This window comes from Canis aureus, chromosome X (genome assembly GCF_053574225.1).
Source record: "Canis aureus isolate CA01 chromosome X, VMU_Caureus_v.1.0, whole genome shotgun sequence".
Classification (NCBI taxonomy): domain Eukaryota; kingdom Metazoa; phylum Chordata; class Mammalia; order Carnivora; family Canidae; genus Canis; species Canis aureus.
This window is the reverse complement of record NC_135649.1, coordinates 117,238-141,667: the sequence shown is the minus strand read 5'-3', so window position 1 is coordinate 141,667 and position 24,430 is coordinate 117,238. Positions and strand designations below refer to the sequence as shown.

General features: G+C 37.9%; 1 protein-coding gene across 3 annotated transcripts in view; it reads left to right on the top strand.

The window, feature by feature from the left end:
• Positions 1 to 24,430, top strand: part of VAMP7 (vesicle associated membrane protein 7) — a 65,022-nt gene that overhangs the window by 10,509 nt on the left and 30,083 nt on the right. For 2 of the 3 annotated variants that reach the window (XM_077889555.1, XM_077889553.1), the window contains 4 exons: positions 729 to 883; positions 6,486 to 6,543; positions 8,749 to 8,886; positions 11,337 to 11,427. In XM_077889555.1, the coding sequence (XP_077745681.1) occupies positions 738 to 883; positions 6,486 to 6,543; positions 8,749 to 8,886; positions 11,337 to 11,427 (433 nt within the window). In that variant the 5' untranslated portion in view covers positions 729 to 737. The remainder of the gene's footprint in view (positions 1 to 728; positions 884 to 6,485; positions 6,544 to 8,748; positions 8,887 to 11,336; positions 11,428 to 24,430) is intronic. The other variant, XM_077889552.1, reaches the window with a different exon arrangement.

The window sequence follows — 24,430 nt, the reverse complement described above, 5'->3', positions numbered from 1 at the left end:
AAAGAATTCAAAAACAGTAATTTGAAAGGATATGTGTACCCCTCTGTTTATTGCAGCATTATTTACAATAACTAAGATAGGCAACCCAAGTGTCCATTGATAGATGAATGGTTAAAGATGTGTGTATATCCATACATACACAGATATATGTCTATATATACACACACAACGGAATATTATTACTCAGTCATGAAAAAGAATGAGTTCTTGCTATTTCCAACATGGATGGACTTAGAAGGTGTTATTCTAAGTGAAATAAGAGACAAATACCGTATGATTTCGCTTATCTGCAGAATCTAAAAAATGCATTAAAAAAAAACGAAAAGCAGAATCACACCTATAAATATAGAGAACAAACTGATGGTTGACAGGGAAGGGGGATCGGCAAAAAGGAGTGAAGGGGAGTGGGAGATACAGGCTTCCATTACGGAGTCAGCAAGTCTTAGGAACGAAAGGTACGTCACAGGGAATATAGTCAATGAGTTATAATGGTTTTGCATGGTGACAGATAGGAGCTACACCTGTGGTAAGCATAGCATAAGTTGTAGACTTGTCAAATCACAGTGTTGTACACCTGTAACTAAGGTAACATTATGTGTCAAATAGAGATCAATTAAAAAATGAATATTGAAAAGACTTTTCAGGTAGATGTTGTAAGTGATAGTTTTCTTTTAAAAGATCATGTAAAAATATTCTAAGTTTTGTGTGTCTTTTTTTCCTTTTGATAGATTGAAGCCATGGCCATTCTTTTTGCAGTTGTTGCCAGGGGAACGACTATCCTTGCCAAACATGCTTGGTGTGGAGGAAACTTCCTGGAGGTGACAGAGCAGATTCTGGCTAAGATACCTTCTGAAAATAACAAACTCACATACTCACATGGCAAGTGAGTTCTGCTCTGCATGGGTAGAGGGTGAAAGAAATGGATTTGATTATAATAAGAATAATAGAAAACTAGAAAACAAGGTTCTTGGTAGATAAATAAACTGACAGGACAGTAACCTTTAGCAGCTTAGAAAATGGTTTGGTTCTGTTCATTATGAATTCAAATTATTTTATCATGGAAGTGATATATTTTAAAGAAAGACATGGTAATGTTACTTGTAAAATATGACTTTGCTATAGAGTTCTAGGGTATTTGCTACGTGATACAGATTGAGAGGCATGATTATCCTTTGTTCATTCTTTTAGTAAATATTTCCTGAGCATTTGACTATTGCCAGGCACTGTGCTTGGTGCTGGGGATACAACAAGAAATTACACAGTATTTGCCCTCAGAGAGGTTATAGTTTAATGGAGGAGACAGTCAAATCCATAGATAATTGTAGTAGATAGTGGAAGGTAGTGGATAGGAGGATGGCAACGGTCGGTAGAGAAGTATGGAGTGATGAAATCATAGCATATGTTTAGGAAACTACAGGTGGTATTCCGTGACTGGTTACCCAGCATGGTGAAAATAAAGCTAGAGCGATAGGTAAAAGCGAAGTCCCGTAGGGCCTCGTAGACCATGTGAATAGGTTGACTCTACCCTGTGGGTAGTGGGAAGGCACTGAAGACTTTCAGCTGGGGTGTGACGCGGTCAGGTTTGCTTTAGAAAGATCACTCTGCTGGCTGGTTGGAGAATGGATTAGGGAGGGCATAGATGGGAAATCTTAGTAAATCAGATAAAAAGTGCCTCAGCCTTCTTCATCAATACTTAAAAAAACTTTTGTTATTTAACCCATCCTAATTTCCTTAGTTCTTATCTCAGAAGGAGGTTCTTATTACTTTCCAAAGCTAGGTCCTTGTATAATTTAGGATCTAGTCTAGTCTAAGCTACTGTAAGAGAGATACTCAAAGTACAGTGTTACTTAAATGAGATAGCCCAGAGATGAGTACTTCCAGGCTGGTGGGGTGGCTCTGTCATTTTCAGATAGTGTCCTCAGCTCTGGCCAAGGCGGCTCCTTTTAGTTCTTAACTCTCTGTGCTTGCCTAGTACTTTTATTTTTTTTATTTTTTATTTTTTTAATAATAAATTTATTTTTTATTGGTGTTCAATTTGCCAACATACAGAATAACACCCAGTGCTCATCCCGTCAAGTGCCCCCCTCAGTGCCCATCACCCATTCACCCCCACCCCCCGCCCTCCTCCCCTTCCACCACCCCTAGTTCGTTTCCCAGAGTTAGGAGTCTCTCATGTTCTGTCTCCCTTTCTGATATTTCCTACCCATTTCTTCTCCCTTCCCTTCTATTCCCTTTCACTATTATTTATATTCCCCAAATGAATGAGACCATATAATATTTGTCCTTCTCCGATTGACTTACTTCACTCAGCATAATACCCTCCAGTTCCATCCACGTTGAAGCAAATGGTGGGTATTTGTCATTTCTAATGGCTGAGTAATATTCCATTGTATACATAGACCACATCTTCTTTATCCATTCATCTTTCGATGGACACCGAGGCTCCTTCCACAGTTTTTGCCTAGTACTTTTAAAGGCAAAGCCCAGAAGTAGGCTGACATTATATTGTTGAAAAGTTTTGGCTTACATTTTATTTTTCCCCACATAGTTATGTAGCTTACGTGCTGGAAGGGAGGCTAGAATTTGTCATTTATAGCTGTGCAGCTGTACGTTCAGTTAAAATTCTATTACTCTGGAAGAAGTTACAGGATATTAATCGGAGACAAGTTACAATCTTCTGTTCTACTCTTCTGGGCCACTCACGTATCTGGGTGTACTCCTCTCTGGGTGTACATATCCTCTCTGCCGGAGATGGCTGCAAAGACTCATCTGATCAACTGTCCAGCTCAGAGAGCGTGGGTGACTCGCCTCTTCTCCATCAGGCCCAGGGGTGGCTCCTGTGACCTACTGACCGTAAAGTAGAAGCAAAGTCCTATGTTCTTCCTGCCCCCCCCTCCCCGCCCAACCCAAAAGAGCGTGGTAGAAGAACATCAGCAACATGGAAGTTACAAATTCACATCTCAAAAAGGGAAGAATGAGAAACAGAAGTCACTGCTTCCTAGCAGTGTTCCAGTAACTACTTCATAGCAATTTCAAGAGCTCCCTGTTCTCATCCTGCAGTGGTCAGTGGTTCTGCTTTATTAGAGGAATTCCCTTGTCTCTTATCCCTGATTCTTGGATTTGTTCTCCGGGAGGCTCTTCCTTGTCCATTATTATCTGGCCACAGCCAAAGTGGGTGTGAGAAAGTATCATCTTTGGGGACTGGACAGGTTTTGTAGTCTGCTGCCTGTTGGTAGAGTTTAGAGGTCCAGACATTGTCTGAGGGGTGGAATGATCCCAGCTTTTTTTGTGAGTGTGGCTTTATAGTGTTTAAAAAAACTTACCAAAAAAAAAAATACTTACTAGGCTTATGGTCCCTGTGTTCCAGGTCAGTTTCCAGGAAGATGCCCAGGGAAAGCACATTCAGTCCTTTTAGAGGCAAGACTGGAAGTGGGGACATACCCTCCACTCACATTTTATTAGGCAGAAATTAGTTACGTAGCCATATCTAGCTACAAGGGATGTCAGAGTATGTAATCCTGTCAAAATGTGGTTATGGTAAAGAAGGCAACATGATCCCTCTGCTGTGCCTCTCCACCTGCATACTGATCCCATCCTGCCCGATGTCCTCTCCAGTGAGGCTCCATCACCCAGTTTTTTCTCTTAGCCTTCTGCCTTGGTTTCTTTCCTATAATCATATTCCATCATCTTGATTAAAAATATCTCTTACTATTGTACACTGAAAGAAAAAAGTCCATTTTACTGTAAGACAGCCAATTACCCCCCGAAATCGAATCTGCCTTCTGGTATTTCACCAGCCATTGAGTTGGTCAAGCCTGACACTTAAGGATCATGTTTGACTTCCTCACCGAATCCTAGCCATTCTCCTACAAGAGATTTACAGTGCCTTCCCTTTCCTCTAATCCCACTTGTCAGTGTTTAGTTTAGGGCTTTATCATTTTTTCATTTTTAATAGCCTCCTTCCAACTGGTTTTTCAGCTTCTAGTTGCACCCTCCTTAAATCTGTATTTCACATCATGTGACTACAACTTTCTTGCTTTAAAAAAATCCACTGTTTTTAGAGTAAAGCCCAAACTTAACCTTCATAATTTTGTCCCTTCCTGACCTTTCTACCCTTATCTCTGTAGGAGTCCTTGCCATTCCTTGACCTAGCTGTGTCATTTCAAGCTTTGTTGTATCTTTTTTTCATGCTTTTGGACTGTCTCTCCCCTCCCAGCCCCCTGATAAATTTTTGCTCATTTTACAGGTCCCAGATGAGGTACTCTCTTCACCATTATTTAATCCTTCTAAAAGGGCGGTTTTGATCACATCCCTTTCCTTCAGGTATTCTGTGCACTTAAAGTTTCTTAACATGATTTGGAAGACTTCAGTGTATGTCCCTACTTCTTTTTCTGGCCTCATATCTCACTGCTTTGGGCTTCAGTTTTGTTCCCCAGTCTTGCTTAGCTATTTGCATTTCAATACTGGGTTCTTTCTTCCTGTTCTTTGCAGTAGCTAGTACCTTTTCCTGGAATATGTTAATCTTACTTTGAAAAAAAAATGACTTTGCTTTTCTGAGCCTAGATATTTCCTTTTTTAGAAACCCTGAATTCCAAGACCAGACCAGGTGCCCCCTTATGGCTTGTCTCCATAGCATCCTTTGTTTATTCATTTTGTAGTAACACACTGGATTATAATTGCAATCTTTACTTTTTGCCTCTGTCCCCTGACTGTAGGCTCCTTGGTGGCAGGGACCATACCTTGCAAGTTTTGTGGTCTTGGCATCAAGTTACTCTCTAGTATTACTTCCATTTTGGATGCTGTGTTTAAGTGCTCTATGGTCTGTCCAATTGCATGTGTCTAGTAGACAGTAGTATATGTCGGCCTGGAGCTCAGGAAGTAAGTCAGATCTGGATTTGGGAATCATCAGCATAATTGTGGTAGCTGAAAACAACAATAAAACAGGACAGTGGATGCCACCATCCAGGGAGCGTGTGTGAGAAGAACGGAGAGCTGAGGATGCCAGAGGATATCAATAGGGTGAGAAAGAGACTACCACATTAACCCGGCAAGTCTGGTGTTGGGAAATGTAGTGGAGAGAAAACACTTTCCAGAAGGAAGTGGTCAACAGAATCATGTTTCAGAGAGGGCCACTCTCTGATACGGCGATGTGGAAGTTATTGGTGGGATTGATGTGAACGGTTTTACAGTAGTGGAGGAAGACCTTTTGCCTGAATTCCCATACCTCCTTGTAATTCATATCAAGCCTTTATGTGAACATTAAAAGTATAATTCAGCAGGTACTCCTATCTATGCACTTGCCCAAGGTGGAAATCTGGGAGGCAAAATTGAGTTATCCCTCTGCTTTATTTCCAGTAGCCAGTTATCAGGTTCTGTTAAATTTGTTTCGCCTTTTCTTTTTCATTGCCCATAGCACTTGAATTTATTTCCCTCTTCATTTGCTTACTTGCTCTACTGCAGTTGTCTCCTGTCTGGTCCTCATTTCAGTCAATTTTCCATGCTCTAGTCAAAACATCCTTTTTCAAGATGAATCTTATCACACTCTCTTCAGGCTAAAATCCTTTGATGCTTGTTCATTATTCTTAGGATAGTGCTTAATGAGGTTTTGACATCTTATATAACCTAACCTGCTATTTGCTTGCTTCTCCAGCCTCATTTGTGCAGGCAATTTGTTTTTTCCTTCTATTTCACACACTAGTCATGTGAACTCATTTGACTTTACTAAACCCATTATGTGCTTTTTATAATTTCCAGGCCTTTATGCTTGTTGATTTTTCACTCTGGAACGCTCTGTGTCTGCTCTTTACCTTGCCATCTTGTTCTTCAGGCCTTGACTCAGACATCACTTGCTCCAGGATGTCTTTCCCATTACCCTCTCTGCTAAACTCTGTTAGGTGTCTCCTTTATGTTTCCAGAGCACCGTGTGCTGCCTTTTATTCCTCATCCTGTTTTACCCTGCTGCTCTATAATTCCCTGCCCTGTGATCTTTGTTAAGGCAGGGCCTGATGGTTTTGCTTATTTGTATCCTCAGCACCTAGCCCGGTAACTGGTTCAAAATAGATGCCAAACAAATGTTAATGTTGGGTATTTGGTGGGAAACGTGATTGCTTTGAGATCTGAAAACAAGGCAAGGAAGACCTATAGCCCATTGGAGGTTAATCTTAATTATGTGTCCCTCCTAAAATGTCATCTCTTGTTCAGGCCCTAAGATTCCAATTACACTTTTGCAGCTACCATTTTAATGGGTAATGTGCATACCATTGTGCTACACTGTTAGGGTAGAGACTTTCTTTTAATGTCTTAATTTATTCTTACCAGTTGGACTTGAGGGTAACAAGTGTATAGGGGAGGGGCAGAGGGAGAAATATAGTATCTGTAAATGAAACCGTCACATTGGCAGTATTAAGTTTGCTTATACATAGAAGATGGAAGTGAAAGAGATATTGCTCATAACCACAGTAAGTTTTATATCTTTTATCCTACAGTTATTTGTTTCATTACATCTGCCAAGACAGGATTGTATATCTTTGTATCACTGATGATGTAAGTAACTTGAAGACATGTTGCTATTTAACTGTGTGTACTGTTAATAGAGTCAGTTCTTAATTATACTATATCTTTGGTAGATAAAGGTGATGTGATTATAACTGTCCATAGCTGGAAATGTTTTTGATACTTTGCGTTTATCATATGGAGCAGCAAATGACAAGACTTGATGTCTGGGTATATGGAAATCAGTTCATTTTGGTAGAGTTTTAGCTTAACTAACCTCTTGCAACTTTTACATTTATCCTATTGTGTAGTAAGAACCGGTCTTCATAATCATGACCCTTTGCTATCAAATCCTCTAAAAACTATTTATCTGAAATATTAAAATAAATAGGTTATTTTATTCAATCAGTAGTGAATTTTTTAATGTATACAGACCGTTGGAAAACAAAATCACAACACATTACGGTCAGCTTTGTCAACCTGTAGTTTACATTGGTTGTTTTTTGAGTATTTTGTAGGTTCTAGACCAAAATGCTCAGTAACTTAACAACGCCATCAAGGTCATTTCTCTCCTCTGCTATCCTTAGTGTCAGCTTCTTCCTAGATACATTACCCTATGGTTGCATGGAGCCACATGCTTATTTATCTGTGTCCAGAGAAGAGGACTATGTCTTTTCAAATCTCTTACTTTAAGAATGAGGGAAGTTCTCAGAAGCACACCCTCCTCTCTCCTCTTTCAAAGTGAACTTCTTTTCATGTCTTATTGGCTAGGACTGGGTTATATACTTATTTTGAAATCTGTCAGTGACAAGAGGCATGGAATTGGTATGATTGCCATAGGTCAGGGTTTCTAACCTTTATTGTGTCACAGACCCCTTTTACACTCATGGGCCCCTCCCAGGATGTTTTAAAATGTATGAAATACATGATTATAGACAAAATCAATTATATTGAAATACAGTATTCTGAGTAGTTTAAAATTGATGTAGTAATACATATGCCTTTTTATGAATTCATTAAGTAACAAGATCTAGTCATATGTCAATAATGATTTAATGATATTTTGATCTGTCTGTAACTGATGGTATGTGAAAAAAAGATTTCTATTGGTGACAGTGTCATGGGTACTGTTTGGTACTATTCTGGTTTGTTACCTACACTCAGATTTGAAATTTAAGACTTAATGTGATTTATTTTCTATCCAAGTGCATGAACCCCTTGAATTTGGATCACTGAGCCCAGTGTAAGAACCTTTAGCTTAGACTAATCATCTTGGCTGAAATGGAGATGAGTGTCAACCATAGTGATCATCCCTGCTTTTTTTTTTTTTTTTTTTTTTTTTTTTTTAAATTTTTTATTTATTTATGATAGTCACACACACAGAGAGAGAGAGAGAGAGGCAGAGACACAGGCAGAGGGAGAAGCAGGCTCCATGCACCGGGAGCCCGACGTGGGATTCGATCCCGGGTCTCCAGGATCACGCCCTGGGCCAAAGGCAGGCGCCAAACCGCTGCGCCACCCAGGGATCCCTCATCCCTGCTTTTTATTCCCTGGTTTCACAGTATTTTCTATGATCAATTTAAAATGATCTTTATTCTCTGGTTTCATAGTATTTTCTAAAATTATTTTAAATATCCAGCTATATCTGAAATGACTGATGTGAAAAGACTTGGAATAGATGAGAAATATCACTAATTTGAGTTAATCAGAGTTGAGTTTTCTATTTATTGAGTTATAATTGTGTGTGAATACACACACACAAACTTTTTGACTGGCTGGGATCAGATAAGAGTACATCATTTGATCTTTTCAAGTATGCCATCACAATTTAAAAAAACTCAACTCAAAGTTTATATCAGTAATGTTATCTTTGTGTGTGAAAGACTGTATTATTATTATTATGGATTTGTTAAGCCTCTTCTTGTGCTGGGCCTTCTAATAGATCCTGTGAAAGATATGGAGGAAATGAAACCCAATTCTTACTCTGAGGAAACTAACCTAGATACTGTTATCTTTAGTTAGCAGTAGTCAAATATATTTGGATAGGACTCTTGGTTCTTTCTTTAGTACTTGTTTGGCCTTTGCCAAGTTACCTTTTAAGAGCCTTTGTTTCCTAATTGTGAAATTAGGTCAGTGTTAGTTCCCTCTCTTGGAATCATTGCTCAGTTAATGTTATCTGTTCTTATGGTTGTTGTTAATCATCCATATCATCTTTGTTTACCTTCTGATGTGAACTCTGTGTTGGTCTCTTTTCAGGATTTTGAACGTTCCCGAGCATTTAATTTTCTGAATGAGATTAAGAAGAGGTTCCAGACTACATATGGTTCAAGAGCACAGACAGCACTCCCATATGCCATGAACAGCGAGTTCTCAAGTGTCTTGGCTGCACAGTTGGTAAGATCTTTTTCAGGATGTAGTATTTTGATTCATATCTTCTTTATTACCTTGAAGTACTTTGAATATAGGGGACCCTGACCTGCAAATATATTTTTCTGATTGTGCTATTAATGTCAACATAATAAAACTTCCCAGGTAGAAAAATTTTAAATAATCAGTGATACTGTCTATTATAGGTTCAAAGTATCTAGGAATGGGGAAGGATGTTAAAGATCATGTACTTGAGGGGTGCCTGGGTGGCTCAATGGGTTAAGCATCTGCCTTCAGCTCAGTTCATGATCTCAGGGTCCTGGGATCACACCCCATGTCGGACTTCCTGCTGAGCAGGGAGCCTGCTTCTCCCTCTCCCTCTGCCTGCCACTCTGTCTGCTTGTGCTCTCTCTGTGTCAAATGAAAAAATAAAAATCTTAAAAAGAAGGAAATTAACTTATCAGAAAACAAAAGATATCTACTTGAGCTACCTGTCTAATGCATGAATCCACTCAATATGCCAAATGACCTCTTACCTTGTACATTAAACTTCTACCCTCCTATGTGGCAATGTAATTTTTTTGTGTGTGTGAGACAGTGCATGTGTGCACAGGCAGGGACAGTGGCAAGGAGGAATAGGGGTAGGGCACAGAGAGAGTCTCAAGCAGGCTCCACACTGTAGGGAGCCCAATGTGGGCCTGTCTTATGACCCTGAGATCATGACCTGAGCCTGAAGTCAAGAGTCCAGTGCTTAATGACTGAGCCACCCAGGCTTCCCAAGGCAACTGTAATTTTTGAACAGCTTAATGCAGTCATTTGAGTCTGTTCATCTATATGAATACCTAATGGTCAGCTCAGTGAACCTTTGTGTAAGTATACAGTTGTGAAATACTGCCCTTTTCAAAATACATCTCCATGACCCTAAAAATTCCTAATGTTCCTTTGCCGTCAGTCCCCTCCGCAGCACTCTGCCCCAGCAACCTCTGCTCTATTCTCTGTCACTATGAAGTAGTTTTGTCTTTTCTAGAATTTCCTATAAATGGAATTATATATTACATACTTTTCTTGTGTCCTGCATGTTCAATGTAAGTGTCTTGGTACTCATTCAGGTTGCATAAATCAGTAGTTCTCTTCTTTTTTGCTGAATAGTGTATGCATACACCACAATTTGTAATAAATCATCAAACTTTTTTCCAAAGTGGTTGTACCATTTACATTCCCGCCAGCAGTTCTTCTGTTCCTACATTCTTGCCAACGCTTGTTATGGTCTTTTTAATTTTAGTCATCCTAGTGGGTGTGTAGTGATATCTCATTGTGGTATTAATTTGCATTTCCCTGATGACTAATGATGTTGAGACCTTTAAAAATGCTTCCCTTTTAGCCATGAAACTATTTGAGTGCAAAGACATATGTTCTATGATTGTGTTGTGAATGAGGAAAAAAAAAGAATTCTTGTAATTGAATCCGTTTCTTTTTACTTCTCCTTTAAGTATTCTTTTTAGCATTTTTTTGAGTGTTACACTTTTAAATATGTATTCTTCTGGGGGTGAAATTCTTTTAAATGGTTATAAATCTTGGTCAGTTGCTTTGTTTTATGCTTTGCACTAGAAAACATTCATATATGTGAAACCATAAAAACATCAGCAACCAAAAATCTACCAATGTATAGTCAAAGGTAAATAGGGTAAGCTGGCAGCAGTACTTTCAACTTAGCCAGTTTGTCCATAGCTCCGTGTCTGTGACCCTCTGAACAAATGTGAGCCCGGATTGTCATCTATAACATAACAGCTGTGAGATAATAATAAGATGGAGATGGAAATGGTAATAAGAGCATCTCAATTATGGAGTTTTTGGGTAGATTAAACAATGTTCTCTCTTTGAAGCATTTAGCACAGTGAAGCGACTGGAATATTGTATATTAAAGGACTTGTGGATAGCTATGGATAATAATTTAAAAATATATACTATTATTAATGTCTTACATTTCTAGATCCTGTAAGAAGCCAGTGAAAATAGGATGCATACTCTGATCCCAATAGGTAGAAGAGTAGATGCTCAGAGGGTAGGCCAGCCCCTCCTCATCATACCCAAGCAGTGGGGAAAATTTAGAGTACTTTTCCCTGTCCTATTCTCCCTGCCCCAATTATGGTCTTCTTTTTTTCCCTCTTGTCTGAGCACAGATGATATGAGCCCATACTTCTGCCCCAAGAGTCTCAGATATATATATGGATGGATGGATAGATAAAACAGGTCGATTATAATACATTTACCTTTATTTCATTTTAAAAAATGATATTTTATACTATAAGACTTACATAGTAACATTTTTTAATGCTGCCTGATAACAATTTTTAATGAAATTGCATGTATCTTTTGTATCATTACAGGCATAATTTAATAGCATTCCTCAATGTCATTCCTTTTCGTTTAACTATTGTAAATAATGTCTGAGTAAGTTAAATCTTCTTTTCTTTTAGAAGCATCACTCTGAGAATAAGGGCATAGACAAAGTGGTGGAGACTCAAGCCCAAGTGGATGAACTGAAAGGAATCATGGTCAGAAACATAGGTATGTTTCATGGTATAGTCTGCATGAATATGGGCAAAAATGATAATAGATTACTTGATTGGGGTCCAGTTATTCTTGAAAGGCTGAAATAGTACTTCCTTATTCTTAGTTTTGGAAACTAGTTATTAGCTTAAATATGAAATTACCTATGATATCGTCTCCAGTATGAATTGTGTTTTCTTAGTACTTATGACTCTTCTCCATTCTAATTTGTTCGTTGGCTTAGCAAGACTAATTTCTGAGACTCTTACAACATTTCAGCAATTAAAAATACCCAGATAGCTGATATTATCAGTAGATACTTAAAGTATAACTTTTTGACTGCCTCAGAAAGTCTGTAGCTCTTGACTGAGAGAAAGAATTGGTCCAAAAAACCGTTGTACTCTTCAAAGAATGAACTATGATATAAATTCTGTCAGCCTATGAATATTTTGTCAAGCTATTTAGCACATTAAAATAACCCAGAGAAATGCATCAAGTTTATGTTTTATGCAGTTGAGTTTAGATTTAGGATGATGCTAATTTTTTAAAAGCACTCCTTCTCAATATGTAGTCCCTGGGCCAGCAGCATCAGCATCTCTTAGGAACCTGTTAGAAATGCAAGTTTCTAGGACCCACCTATTGAATCTGAAACTCTGTATGGGTCCCAGCAATCTGTTTGCACAAGCCTTCCAGAGGATTTGAATGCATATTTAAGTTTTTTAAGGGAAATAACTCAGATAATAACTTGTATTAAAAAAGTGAAAATGATTATATTGTCATTTTATAAGATTTTTGAGACATTGTCAAATTTCATAGATGCCAATGAACTTATAATCTCGGAATTACTGTTTGAATCACTTGTACATTTATTACTAGAACAGGTACAAGCTATAAAGACATTTTAGAAAAGAAATGCTCTACGTCTCAGATTCATTTCGATTTTTAAAATTTTTTTTATCTATCTCTCTATATATTATAATAATAATTCGTATTCACTTTTGTTGAGGCAATATAATATAGTGACCAAGATTTGGAGTCATATGTGCCTGAGTTTGAGTCCTGATTTCACTTGCAACCTACTGTGAACCCTTGGTCAATCCTCAACTTCTCTGAGCTTTGTTTTCTAATCTGCAAAAAGGAGATGGGTTAGGGTTAGGGTTACTGTATGTAAAGCATCTTGTACAGTGCCTGGCACGTAGTAAGATTGGAATTATCATTAGCTGTCATTAAACTACTTTATGCCCACATAGTGTTTCATTGGGCTAGATCATAGGTTATGAATCATATCCGTATTTTGGACCCTTTGGTTCTTTAGAGAGGTGTTACTCAGAGTACTGTTTTACAACCAGATGAAGGACTTGCACCAGCACGTCAGTCAGTGCTGTGTTTCCTTCATTGAGAATGTCTTGTTATGAATGTGCCAGCTGGCCTGAACTGTGTGCTTAGAGACTTAGTTGAAGCAGTAGCAGACACTTAGGTAGCACTGATTTAGAGGTTTGTGTTATAATGACAGTACTGCTATAAATGGTTTTGGGCCTATTTCTCTTAATTTTCTTGAGATTAATTCCCAGGAACAAGATTGATAAGCAAAAGGGAGAAACATTTTTTAAAATTTTTATTTTATTTCCAATTAATTAAAATACAATATAATATTAGTTTCAGATGTACAATATAGTGACTCGGCACTTCCGTATAACACTCAGTGCTCACCACAAGTGTCCTCCTTAATCCTCATCAGCAATGTAACTCATTCTCCCACTCTCCCTCCCCTTTCGTAACCATCAGTGTGTTCTCTAGAGTTAAGAGTCTATTTCTTGGTTTGCCTCTGTTTCTTTTTTTTTTTTTTTTGTCCATTTGCTCGTTTGTTTTGTTTCTTAAATTCCACAAACGAAATCATATGGCGTTTTCCCTTCTCTGACTTACTTTGCTTAGATTATATATTCTAGCTGTATCCACATCATTGCAAATGGCAAGATTTCTTTTTTTCTTAATGGCAAGATTTCATTCTTTTTCTGATGGCTGAGTAATATTTTATTGTGTATATACCACCTTTTCTTTGTCCATTCAGCAGTTGGATATTTGGGCTCTTTCCATAATTTGACTATAGTAGATAATGCTGCTATAAAAAGTGGATTGTGTGTACCTCTTCAAATATGTATTTTTGTATTCTCTGCGTAAGTAGTAGTGCAATTGCTGGGTCATCGGGTAATTCTGTTTTTAACTTTTGAGGACCCTCCATACTGTTTTCCACCGTGACTGAGTTTGCATTTCCAATAATAGTGTGAGAGGGTTTCCCTTTCTCCACATCCTCACCAACATTGTTGTTTCCCCGTGTTGTTGATCTTAGCCACTCTGATTGGTGTGAAGGGATATCTTATCATGGTTTTGATGTGTATTTCCCTGAAGATCAGTGATGTTGAGCATAAAAGAGAGAAACAAACAAACAAACAAAAAAACAAAAAAAAAGGGAGAAACAGCTCTTGATATGTTTGTCTCTTGGCTATTTGAGGTAATTTCCTCTTGTTGATTTTAGTTTTAATTGTATGTCTAGATACAGGCTATAGCACCTATTGAGTAAACTACTAATATTTCTTTTCCATCTGTTTTTGGTTACCAAATATATTTATTTTACCTGAAAGTGAGTCAGCCAACTGCTACAGTTTTGCTTATTGCAAATGCGTAAGATTCTCAGAAAGTGAAACTTTTAAGTCAGCTTCTTTTAAATGACTTACTTATTTTTAGAATTACTGAGATATCAAATTAAAATTTAGCAGAAGCATTTCTAATAATCTCCCTTTGATTTTTTAAACAGCTTTATTGAGATAAAAATCATATGCCATACAATTCACCCATTTAAAGTATAATATCCAGTGGTTTTTAATCTATTCAGAGAGTTGTGCCACCAATTTGAAAATATTGCCAACTTTGACAATATTAAACTTCTGATCCATGAACATGAGATGTCTTTTCATTTACTTAGGTCTTCTTTAAATTTTTCAATGATATTTTGTAGTTTTTGGCATACAGATCTTAGATGACAAAGACTTTCTGCTTGACCAAGTGTTAGACCATCTCCTCTGAGCCCTCTATTTGGCTAGGCCTGATTCTTGGGCTGTGTCAGGTCTACCTGAGCCAGTCTTAATTAAGTTAATCTCCTACCCTTGATATCTGATCACCATTGATAGCTGATCAGGTTCCTCATCCTCTCCCTTTGATGTAGAAGTTCTTGGCTTGCCTTTAGAAAGATTATTTTAGGCTAGTTTAGACATACCCTTGATTTTTTTGTCAGTAATTTTTCATCCACTGACTACCCTCTCGCTCTGCTTGTTGGCTAATAAATCTTTACCTGTCCTTGTTTTTTTTTAATTTATTGAGATGTAATTTACATAAACACTATGTGAGTTTAAGGTGTTGACTTATGTATTACAATATGATAGCCACTTTTACTTCTAGCTGACACCACTATCACATCATGTAAATTGTCATTTCTTTTTTGCACTGAGAAAATTAAAGATGTAGTCTCTTAGCAATATTGAAGCGTATAATACAGTATTGTTGACTATGATTGGTGTGCTGTACACTGGATCTCCAGAATTTATTCATCTTCTGGTTGCAAGTTTGTACCCTTTAACACTATCTCTGCACTTTGTCCATCTCTTAGAGCCTGGTAACCACCATTCTATTCCCTGTTTCTACAAATTTGGCATTTTTAGATTCTTATATTACATGTAAGTAATATATAATATATGTCTCTCTCTGGCTTATATCACTAACATAGTGCCCTCAAGATCCATCCATGTTGTCACAAATGGCAGGATTTCATTCTTTTTTGGGGCTTGATAATATTCTGTTGTATATGTATACTTCATCTTCTTTATCTGTTGATGGACACTTAGGTTGTTATCACACCTTGGCCATTGTGAATAATGCTGCATTAAACATGAGAGTGCAGGTATCTTCTCAATATCCTGTTTTTATTTCCTTTGGGTGTATACCCAGAAGTGGAATTGCTAGATCATATGGCAGTTGTATTTTTAAGTTTTTGAGGAACTTTCATACTATTTTCCATAGTGGCTGCACCAATTTATGTTCCTACCAACAATTCATAAGGGCTTCCTTCTCTCCACACCCTCACCAACATCTGTGATTTCTTGTCTTCTTGATCGTAGCTATTCAAATGGGTGTGAGATATCCACAGTATCTCATTGTGGTTTTGATTTGCATGACCCTGATGATTAGTGATGTTGAGGAACTTTTTGCGCGTCTGTTGGCCATCTGGATGACTTCTTTTCAGTACCTTTTCTGTTCCTCTACCCATTTTTAATAGTGGGTTTTTTGTTGTTGTTGTTGATTTTTTGTTTGTGTTTTACTGAGTTGTATGTATTCCTTATTTATTTTAGATATTAACTCCTTATCCAATATATGGTTTATAAATATTTTCTCCTATACTCTAGGTTACCTTTTCATTTTTGTTGATTGTTTATTTTGCTGTTGCAGAAGGTTTTTAGTTTGATATAGTCCCACCTGTTGAATTTTGCTCTTATTGCTTGGGCTTTTGGTGTCCTATCCAGAAAAATCATTGCAAAGACCAGTGTCAAAAAACTTCTTTCCTGGGAGATCCCTGGGTGGCTCAGCGGTTTGGCGCCTGCCTTTGGCCCAGGGCGCAGTCCTGGAGTCCCAGGATCGAGTCCTGAGTTGGGCTCCCGGCATCATGGAGCCTGCTTCTCCCTCTGCCTGTGTCTCTGCCTCTCTCTCTCTCTCTCTCTCTCTCTCTCTCTCTCTATGTCTATCATGAATAATAAAAAAAAAACTTCTTTCCTGTTTTCTTCTAGGAATTTAATGGTTTTAGTCTTCGAACTTAAATCTTTAATCCATTTCAAGTTATATTTTGTTTTTGTTTTTTTGTTTGTTTTTTTTTAAATTTTATTTATTTATTTACGATAGTCACAGAGAGAGAGAGAGAGAGGCAGAGACACAGGCAGAGAGAGAAGCAGGCTCCATGCACCGGGAGCCCGACGTGGGATTCGATCCCGGGTCTCCAGGATCGCGCCCTGGGCCAAAGGCAGGATCGCGCCCTGGGCCAAACCGCTACGCCACCCAGGGATCCCCTCAAGTTATATTTTGGAGGATTGTATAAGGAATCCAATTTCAGTTTCCTGCATGTCATTTTCTAGTTTCTCAGCACCATTTGTTGAAGAGACCATCTTTTTCCTAGTGAGGGTTCTTGGCTTCCTTGGAAAAATCATAGTCAACTGTATATGTGGGAGTTCGTTTCTGGGATCTCTGTTCTGTTCCATTGGTTCATGTGTCTGTGTTTATTCCAGTACCACACTGTTTTAATTAGTATAGCTTTGTAGTATAGTTTGAAATTAGGAAGTGTGATGCCTCTGGCTTTGTTCTTTCTCAGGATTACTTTATCTATTTGGGATCTTTTGTGGTTCCATAGAAATTTTAGGATTGTTTTTTTCTATTTCTGTTAAAAATGCTTTTAGAATTTTGAAAGACATTGCATTGAATCTATAGATGGCCTCGGGTAGTGCGGCCATTTTATTAAAATTAGTTATTCTGGGGGCACCTGGGTGGCTCAGTGGTTGATTGTCTGCCTTCGGCTCAGGTCGTGATCCCGGGGTTCTGGGATCGAGTCCCACATTGGGCTTCCCACAAGGAGCCTGCTTCTCCCTCTGCCTATGTTTCTGCCTCTCTCTCTCTGTCTCTCTCATGAATGAATAAATAAAATCTTTTAAAAATTAGTTCTTCTGATCATTGAACATGAGATATATTTACATTTGTTATGTCTTTAATTTCTTTCATCAGTGTCTTGTAGAGTTCATTGCAGAGATCTTTCACCTACTTGGTTAAATTTATTCATAAGCGGGACGCCTGGGTGGCTCAGTGGTTGAGTGTCTGCCTTTGGCGCAGGCTGTTATCCTGGATTCCTGGGATTGAGTCCTGCATCTGGCTCCCCGCGGGGAGCCTGCTTCTCTCTCTGCCTGTGTCTCTCTGCCTCTCTCTCTCTCTCATGAATGAATAAATAAAATCTTAAAAATTATTCATAAATATTTTATTCTTTTTGATGGTATTATGATCGGGATAGTTTTCATTATTACTTTGTTGGATATTTTATTGTTAGTATATAGAAATTTAACTGATTTCTGTATATCGATTCTATATCCTACAACTTTATTGCATTTGTTGATTAGTTCAACAGTTTTTAGTTAACTCTAGGATTTTCTCTATATATATTATCATATTATCTGCAAATGATGCTAGTTTTTCTTCTTTTCTATTTTGATGCCTTTTATTTCATTGTCTTGCCTGATTGCTCTATGTAGGACTTCCAGTACATAGCAGTGGTGAGCATGGGCACCTTTGTCTTGTTCCTGATCTTAGAAGAAAAGCTTTTAATATTTCACCATTGAGTATGATGTTACCTTTGAGTTTGTCATATCTGACATATATCACGCTGAAAAATGTCCTTCTGTACTCAGTGTGGGGATTTTTATTATGAAAATGATGTTATGTTTTGTAAAATGTTTTTCTGCATCTATTGAGATGATTATAAGTTTTGATCTTGTATAATATTAATATGATTTATCGCATGTATTGAGTTGTATTGGTTGAACCATTCTTATATGCCAGGGATAAATCCCACTTGGTCATGGTATGTGATCATTTTTATGTCCTGTTGAATTCAATCTGCTAATATATTTTCTTTTTTTTTTTAAATCTTTTTTTTTAAATTTTTATTTATTTATGATAGTCACAGAGAGAGAGAGACAGAGAGAGGCAGAGACAAGGCAGAGGGAGAAGCAGGCAGAGGGAGAAGCAGGCTCCATGCACCGGGAGCCTGACGTGGGATTCGATCCCGGGTCTCCAGGATCGCGCCCTGGGCCAAAGGCAGGCGCCAAACCGCTGCGCCACCCAGGGATCCCTGCTAATATATTTTTGAGAATTTTTGCATCTGTGTTCATCAGGGATATTGGTCTATAGTTTTCATGTTGTGTCCTTATCTGGATTTGGTATCAGGGTGATGCTGGCCTTGTAAAATGAATTTGGAAGTATTTCTTCCTCTTTGGTTTTTTTGGAAGAGTTTGGGAAGGTTTGGCATTAATTTTTCTTTATATGTGTGATAGAATTAACCAATGAAGCCATCTGGTTTTGGGTTTTTCTTTGATAGGAGGTTTTTGGTTACAGATTCAATCTCCTTACTCATTATGGGAGTGTTTAGAATTTCTATTTCTTTCTGATTCTGTCTTGGTAGGTTGTATGTTTCTAGGACTGTATCCATTTCTTTTAGGTTAACGAGTTTGTTGTCATATAATTGTTCACAAGAGTCTTTTATAATCCTGTGTATTTCTGTGGTATCAGTTGTGATGTCTCCTCCTTCTGATTTTATTTGAATCTTCTATTTTTTCTTAGTCTAGCTAGAGGTTTGTCAATTATATCTTTCCAAAAATGTAGCCATTAGTTTTATTGATCTTTTCTATTTTTCTGGTTTCTATTTTATTAATTTCCACTTTGGTCTTTGTTTATTTCCTTCCTTACACTAACTTTGGGTTTGCTTAGTTTATTCTTTTGTTTCTAGTCCTTGAAGGTTAAAGTTAGGCTGTTTGAAGTCTTTTTGTTTTCTTAATATATGGATTTATCACTATAACCTTTTCTTACAGAACTGCTTTTGTAGCATCCCATGTGTTTTATTATGTTGTGTTTCTATTTTCATTGGTTTCAAGTTATTTTTTGATTTTCCTTTTGTTTTTTTTTTTCTTTGACCCATTGATTGTTCAAGAATGTGTTATTTTCCACATATTTATAGATTCTTCAGCTTTCCTCTTACTGATTTCTAGTATCCTACTACTGTGGTTGGAAGAGATAACTTGGTATGATTTCAGTCTTCCTAAATTTGCTAAGACTTGTTTTGTGTCCTATCATATGATGTATCCTGGAGAATGTTCCTTGTGCACTTGAAAAGAATGTGTATTCTGCTGCTGTTTGAGGGAATGTTCTGTGTGTGTCTGTTATGACCACTTTTTATAGTTTAAGTCCAATGTTTCCTGGTTGATTTTCTGTCTGGATGATCTAGCCATTGCTAGAAAGGGGTGTATTGAAGTCATCCACTATTATTGTATTATTATCTGTTTCTTCCTTAAGGTGTCAGTATTAAGATACTTAGGTGATATTGTATGCATATATATATATTTTTTTAAGATTTATTTTTATTTTAGAGAGAGAGAAAAAGAGTATGCGAGTCGGGGGAAGGATGGAGGGAGAGGGAAAGAAAATCCCAAACAGGCTCCTTGCTGAGCATGGATGCCCATGTAGGGCTCAGTCCTGCCACCCTGAGATCATGAACTGAGCTGAAATCAAGAGTTGGACACTTAACCAACTGAGCCATCCAGGCGCCCCTGCGTGTGTATATACTTAAAATTGTTATACCTTCTGAATGAATTGACCACTTTATTATTATGTAATGACTGTATTCATCTTTTTTTTTACCATTTTTGTCTAAGTATAGCTATGCCCACTTTCTTTTGGTTTCCATTTGCACGGAATATCTTTTTCCATCCCTTCATTTAACCTATGTGTGTACTTAAATCTACAGGGAGTCCCACATAAGCAACATGTTGTTGTTGTTGTTTTTTAATCCATCCAGCCGCTCTGTGCCTTTTGATTGGTGAACATACAGTTAGGGTACTTTCTGAAATGTAAAAACCTACTAATTCCATCCTATTCATTGCTTTTCTGGATGTTTTATAGTTTCATTGTTCCTTTTTCCTTCCATATCTGCCTACCTTTTTATTTTTTTCTTTTGTTTATTTTTTCCCACAGAATATAGTGTGTATCCCAGAAAATATATGTAGCTTTTAATTGAAATATAGTTGACGCACCATGTTACATTAGTTTCAGGTGTGCAGCATCGTGATTTGACAATTATATACATTAGGGAATGCTCACCACGTTAAGTATGGTTACCATCTGTCACCATAGAAAGTTATTATATTAGTAACTATATTCCTTGTGTTGTACTTTTCATCCCTATTATTTATTTTATAACCTGAAATTTATCCCTCTTAATCCCTTTCACCTATCCCCAATACCCTTCCCCTCTGGCAGCCACCAGTACATCTGTTTCTGTGTTTGTTTTGTTTCTTAGATTCCACATATAAGTGAAATCATATGGTGTTTGTCTTTCTCTGTTTAACTTACTTCACTCAGCATAATATCCTCTAGGTCTATCTATATTGTCCTGAATGACTGTGTACCTTTTAAAATTGGTAATGTTTTGGAATTGTGTGTTCCATTTCCCCTTTCTTTGTCTTTTGTGAATCTATTCCAGGTTTTGCTTTGCAGTATTCATGGGGCTTACATAAACTCCCCTTTTATACGTTTAGTGTCATGATTTTTTCTATTGTGTATTTGTTAAAAATTTATGGTAGCTGTAGATATTTCTAACACTCTTCCTTTAACCTTTATACTATATAGCTAAGTGCTGAACGCACATCCTGTTATAGAATGAGAGTTTTCTAAATCTGTATATTTAACCTTTACCAGTGCATTATATACTTTTGTATGTCTTCATGTCACTAATTAGTGTCTTTCCCTTTTAGTATTTCTTGCATAGCAAGTCTAGTGGTGATGAACTCCCTTAGCTTTTATTTGTCTGAGAATATTTTTATTTCTCCTTCATATCTGAAGGATAATTTTATCATATAGAGTATTCTTTTTATTTTTTTAAGATTTTATTTATTTATTCATGAGACACAGAGATAGAGGCAGAGACATGGGCAGAGGGAGAAGCAGGCTCCACACAGGGAGCCCGATGTGGGACTCGATCCTGGGACTCAGGATCGCGCCCTGGGCCAAAGACAGGCACCAAACCACTCAGCCACCCAGATGTCCCCATATAGAGCATTCTTATCTGGAAATTTTTTCTTTCAGTACTTTGGATATGTTACTCCACATTCACTTCTGGCCTAGGGTCTCTGCTACAAAATCCACTCATAGTCTAATGGGAATTTCTTTGTAGATTACAATTTTGTTTTTCCTCTGGTTCCTTTTAAGAGTCTCTTTTTAATCTTTGATTTTTGACAGTTTTATTATAATGTATCCTAAGAAGGTCTTTTTGCTTTGAGATAATAGGGTGATCTCTTAGCTTCATGAACTTAGATGTCCAGGGGGAAGTTTTCCATTATTATTTCTTTAAATAAGCTTTCTGTCTTGTTCTCCCTCTTATGTCCTTCTGGAACCCTAGTTATTATAATATTTGTAGGTTTGGAGTCCAATTGATCATACAGGCTTTTTTGGTTATTTTTCATTACTTTTTTAAAAAAAGAGTTTTTATTTATTTATTCATGAGAGAGAGAGACAGAGACAGAGACACAGGCTGAGGGAGAAGCAGGCTCCATGCAGGGAGCGGGACATGGGACTAGATCCCGGGTCTCCAGAATCACGTCCTGGGCTGAAGGTGGCGCTAGACACCAACTTCGATCTCTCTTCCCGTTTCCTGCCAAGCATTCATTCATTCATTTATTTATTTATTTATTTATTTTTATTGTTTTGAATTTTTTTGCAAGTTTTATGGAATTTTATTTTATTATTATTATTTTTAATAAATTTATTTTTTTATTGGTGTTCAGTTTGCCAACATATAGAATAACACCTGCCAAGCTTTTAAAAGACCAGCATGGGGACACCTGGGTGGCTCAGGGGTTGAACATCTACATTCTGCTCAGGTCATGATCCCCAGGTCTTGGGATTGAGTCCTACATCGGGCTCCCTGCAGGGAGCCTGCTTCTCCCTCTGTCAATGTCTCTGCCTTTCTCTCTTTGTCTTTCATCAATCAATAAATAAAATCTTAAATAATAAAAAGCCAAAAAAAAGAGGCTTCTCCCTCTGCCTGTGTCTCTGCCTCTCTCTCTCTCTCTCTCTCTCTCTCTCTCTCTGTGTGTGCCTCTCATGAATAAATGAATAAAATCTTTAAAAAAATAAAATGTTTAGTAGTTACCCTTAGGTAGGAAACAGCATTTGTGGCCCTATTACCTGGGGTTTTCTCCAACCTTGTCTGGATAGTCTGGCTCCATGCTTCTTACTTGCTCCTGTAGAATTCTTAAGCTTTTATGTCTTCTCTGGACTTAACAACTTGCCATGCTGGCTGCCAGAAACCTCTTGGTTTCCAGGTTAAGTTTATGGTTTCTCCCTTGCCCACAGACCCTGCCTCCCAGATATTCTGGGAGTACTATATTTAATTGGAACTCACTCTTGCCACTCCACTTGGGAGCATGCATAAGAAGCTAGCCACAGAGGAGGAGGAGGTGACTGTGGGACTGGTGAAGGAATCATTGGGTGAGGGTCACCAGAGGCTTGGGGGTGGACTTCCTGCTTAAGTCCTGAGCACAGCTATCAGGAAGTATTTTCTTTTAATGTCCTGTGATATTTTTATTTTTTATTTTTTTAAATTCTTTATTTATTTATGATAGTCACACAGAGAGAGAGAGAGAGAGGCAGAGACACAGGCAGAGGGAGAAGCAGGCTCCATACACTGGGAGCCCGACGTGGGATTCGATCCTGGGTCTCCAGGATCGCGCCCTGGGCCAAAGGCAGGCACCAAACCGCTGCGCCACCCAGGGATCCCCTGTGGTATTTTTATTGACCTCTTTCCTGATCTCCTCCCTGCCCCCAGTCTTGGAGGTTCTGCCTCACTAGTCTAGATGCTGCAAGCGAGAAATGGCTTTCTCCAGTAGCTTGTCACATAGCTGGAGTAGCCACATATTCACTCACTGTTGTCCCTTTCCCCTGGGGGAGAGATTGCCAACAGCTCCGTCAGCCCTGTGGTGTGTCACCTTTGGGAAGGGTCAGTGCTGGAAAAATTATTGATGTTGTTGTCAATGAAGTTTACACTGCCATGATGCTGACATCACCCCACTTGTTGTACTTAGGGTTGAGCTCAGTTTGAGCTCTTGCCTGTTATGATCATCTCGACCACTGTTGTATAACTTTTCTCTCATTTTTTGGATGGTTCATTAGTAATGTGTAGAAATACAGTTGATGTTTGTATATTGATTTTGTATTGTGCAACGTTGCTGAAATTTTTTTGATCAGTTCTACTAGCTTTTTAATGAGTTCCTTAAGATTTTCTATATACAGGGTATTAGGTTCTACTAGGTACTTTTTTTGCATCTATTGAAATAATTCTGTGGATTTTGTCCTTTATTCTATAAATACAGTATCTCACAATATTTGGGTTTGGGTTATTAAATCAACCTTGCATTTTTGAAATAAATGCCACTTCATCATGTTGTATAATCTCTTTTATATATTGCTAGATTTGTTCTATTTTTTTGAGATTTTATGTCTAAATTTAAGAGATAATGTTTTTCTCTTGTGGTATCTTTTTTTAAACTTAAATTAATTGACATTTGGTGTATTGTTGGTTTCAGAGGTAGAGGTCGGTGACTCGTCAGTCTTAATAATACCCAGTGCTCGTGACATCCCGTGCCCTCCTTCATGCCCATCCCCCAGTGACCCTGTCCCCCCACCTCCCCTCCAGCGACCCTCAGTTTGTTTCCTTTGATCAAGAGTCTCTTAGGCTTTGTCTCCCTCTCTGATTTCGTCTTGTTTTATTTTTCCCTCCCTTCCCCTATGGTCCTCTGTTTTGTTTCTTAAATTCCACATATGAGTGAGATCATGTGATAATTGTCTTTCTCCGATTGACTTATTCACTCAGCACAGTGCCCTCTGCTTCCATCCATGTTGCTGTAAATGGCAAGATCTCTTTTTTTTGTTGGCTGAGTAATATTCCAGTGTGTGTGTGTATGTGTGTATACACTACCTCTTCTTTATCCATTCATCTGTTTATGGACATCGGGCTCTTTCCATAGTGGCTATTGTGGACATTGATGTGATCAACATTGGGGTGCAGCCAAATAGCTTTGGCTATTTTGGCCATTACTGCAGTCAACATTGGGGAGCAGGTGCCTGTTGGATCACTACATCTGTATCTTTGGGGCATATACCTAGTAGTGCA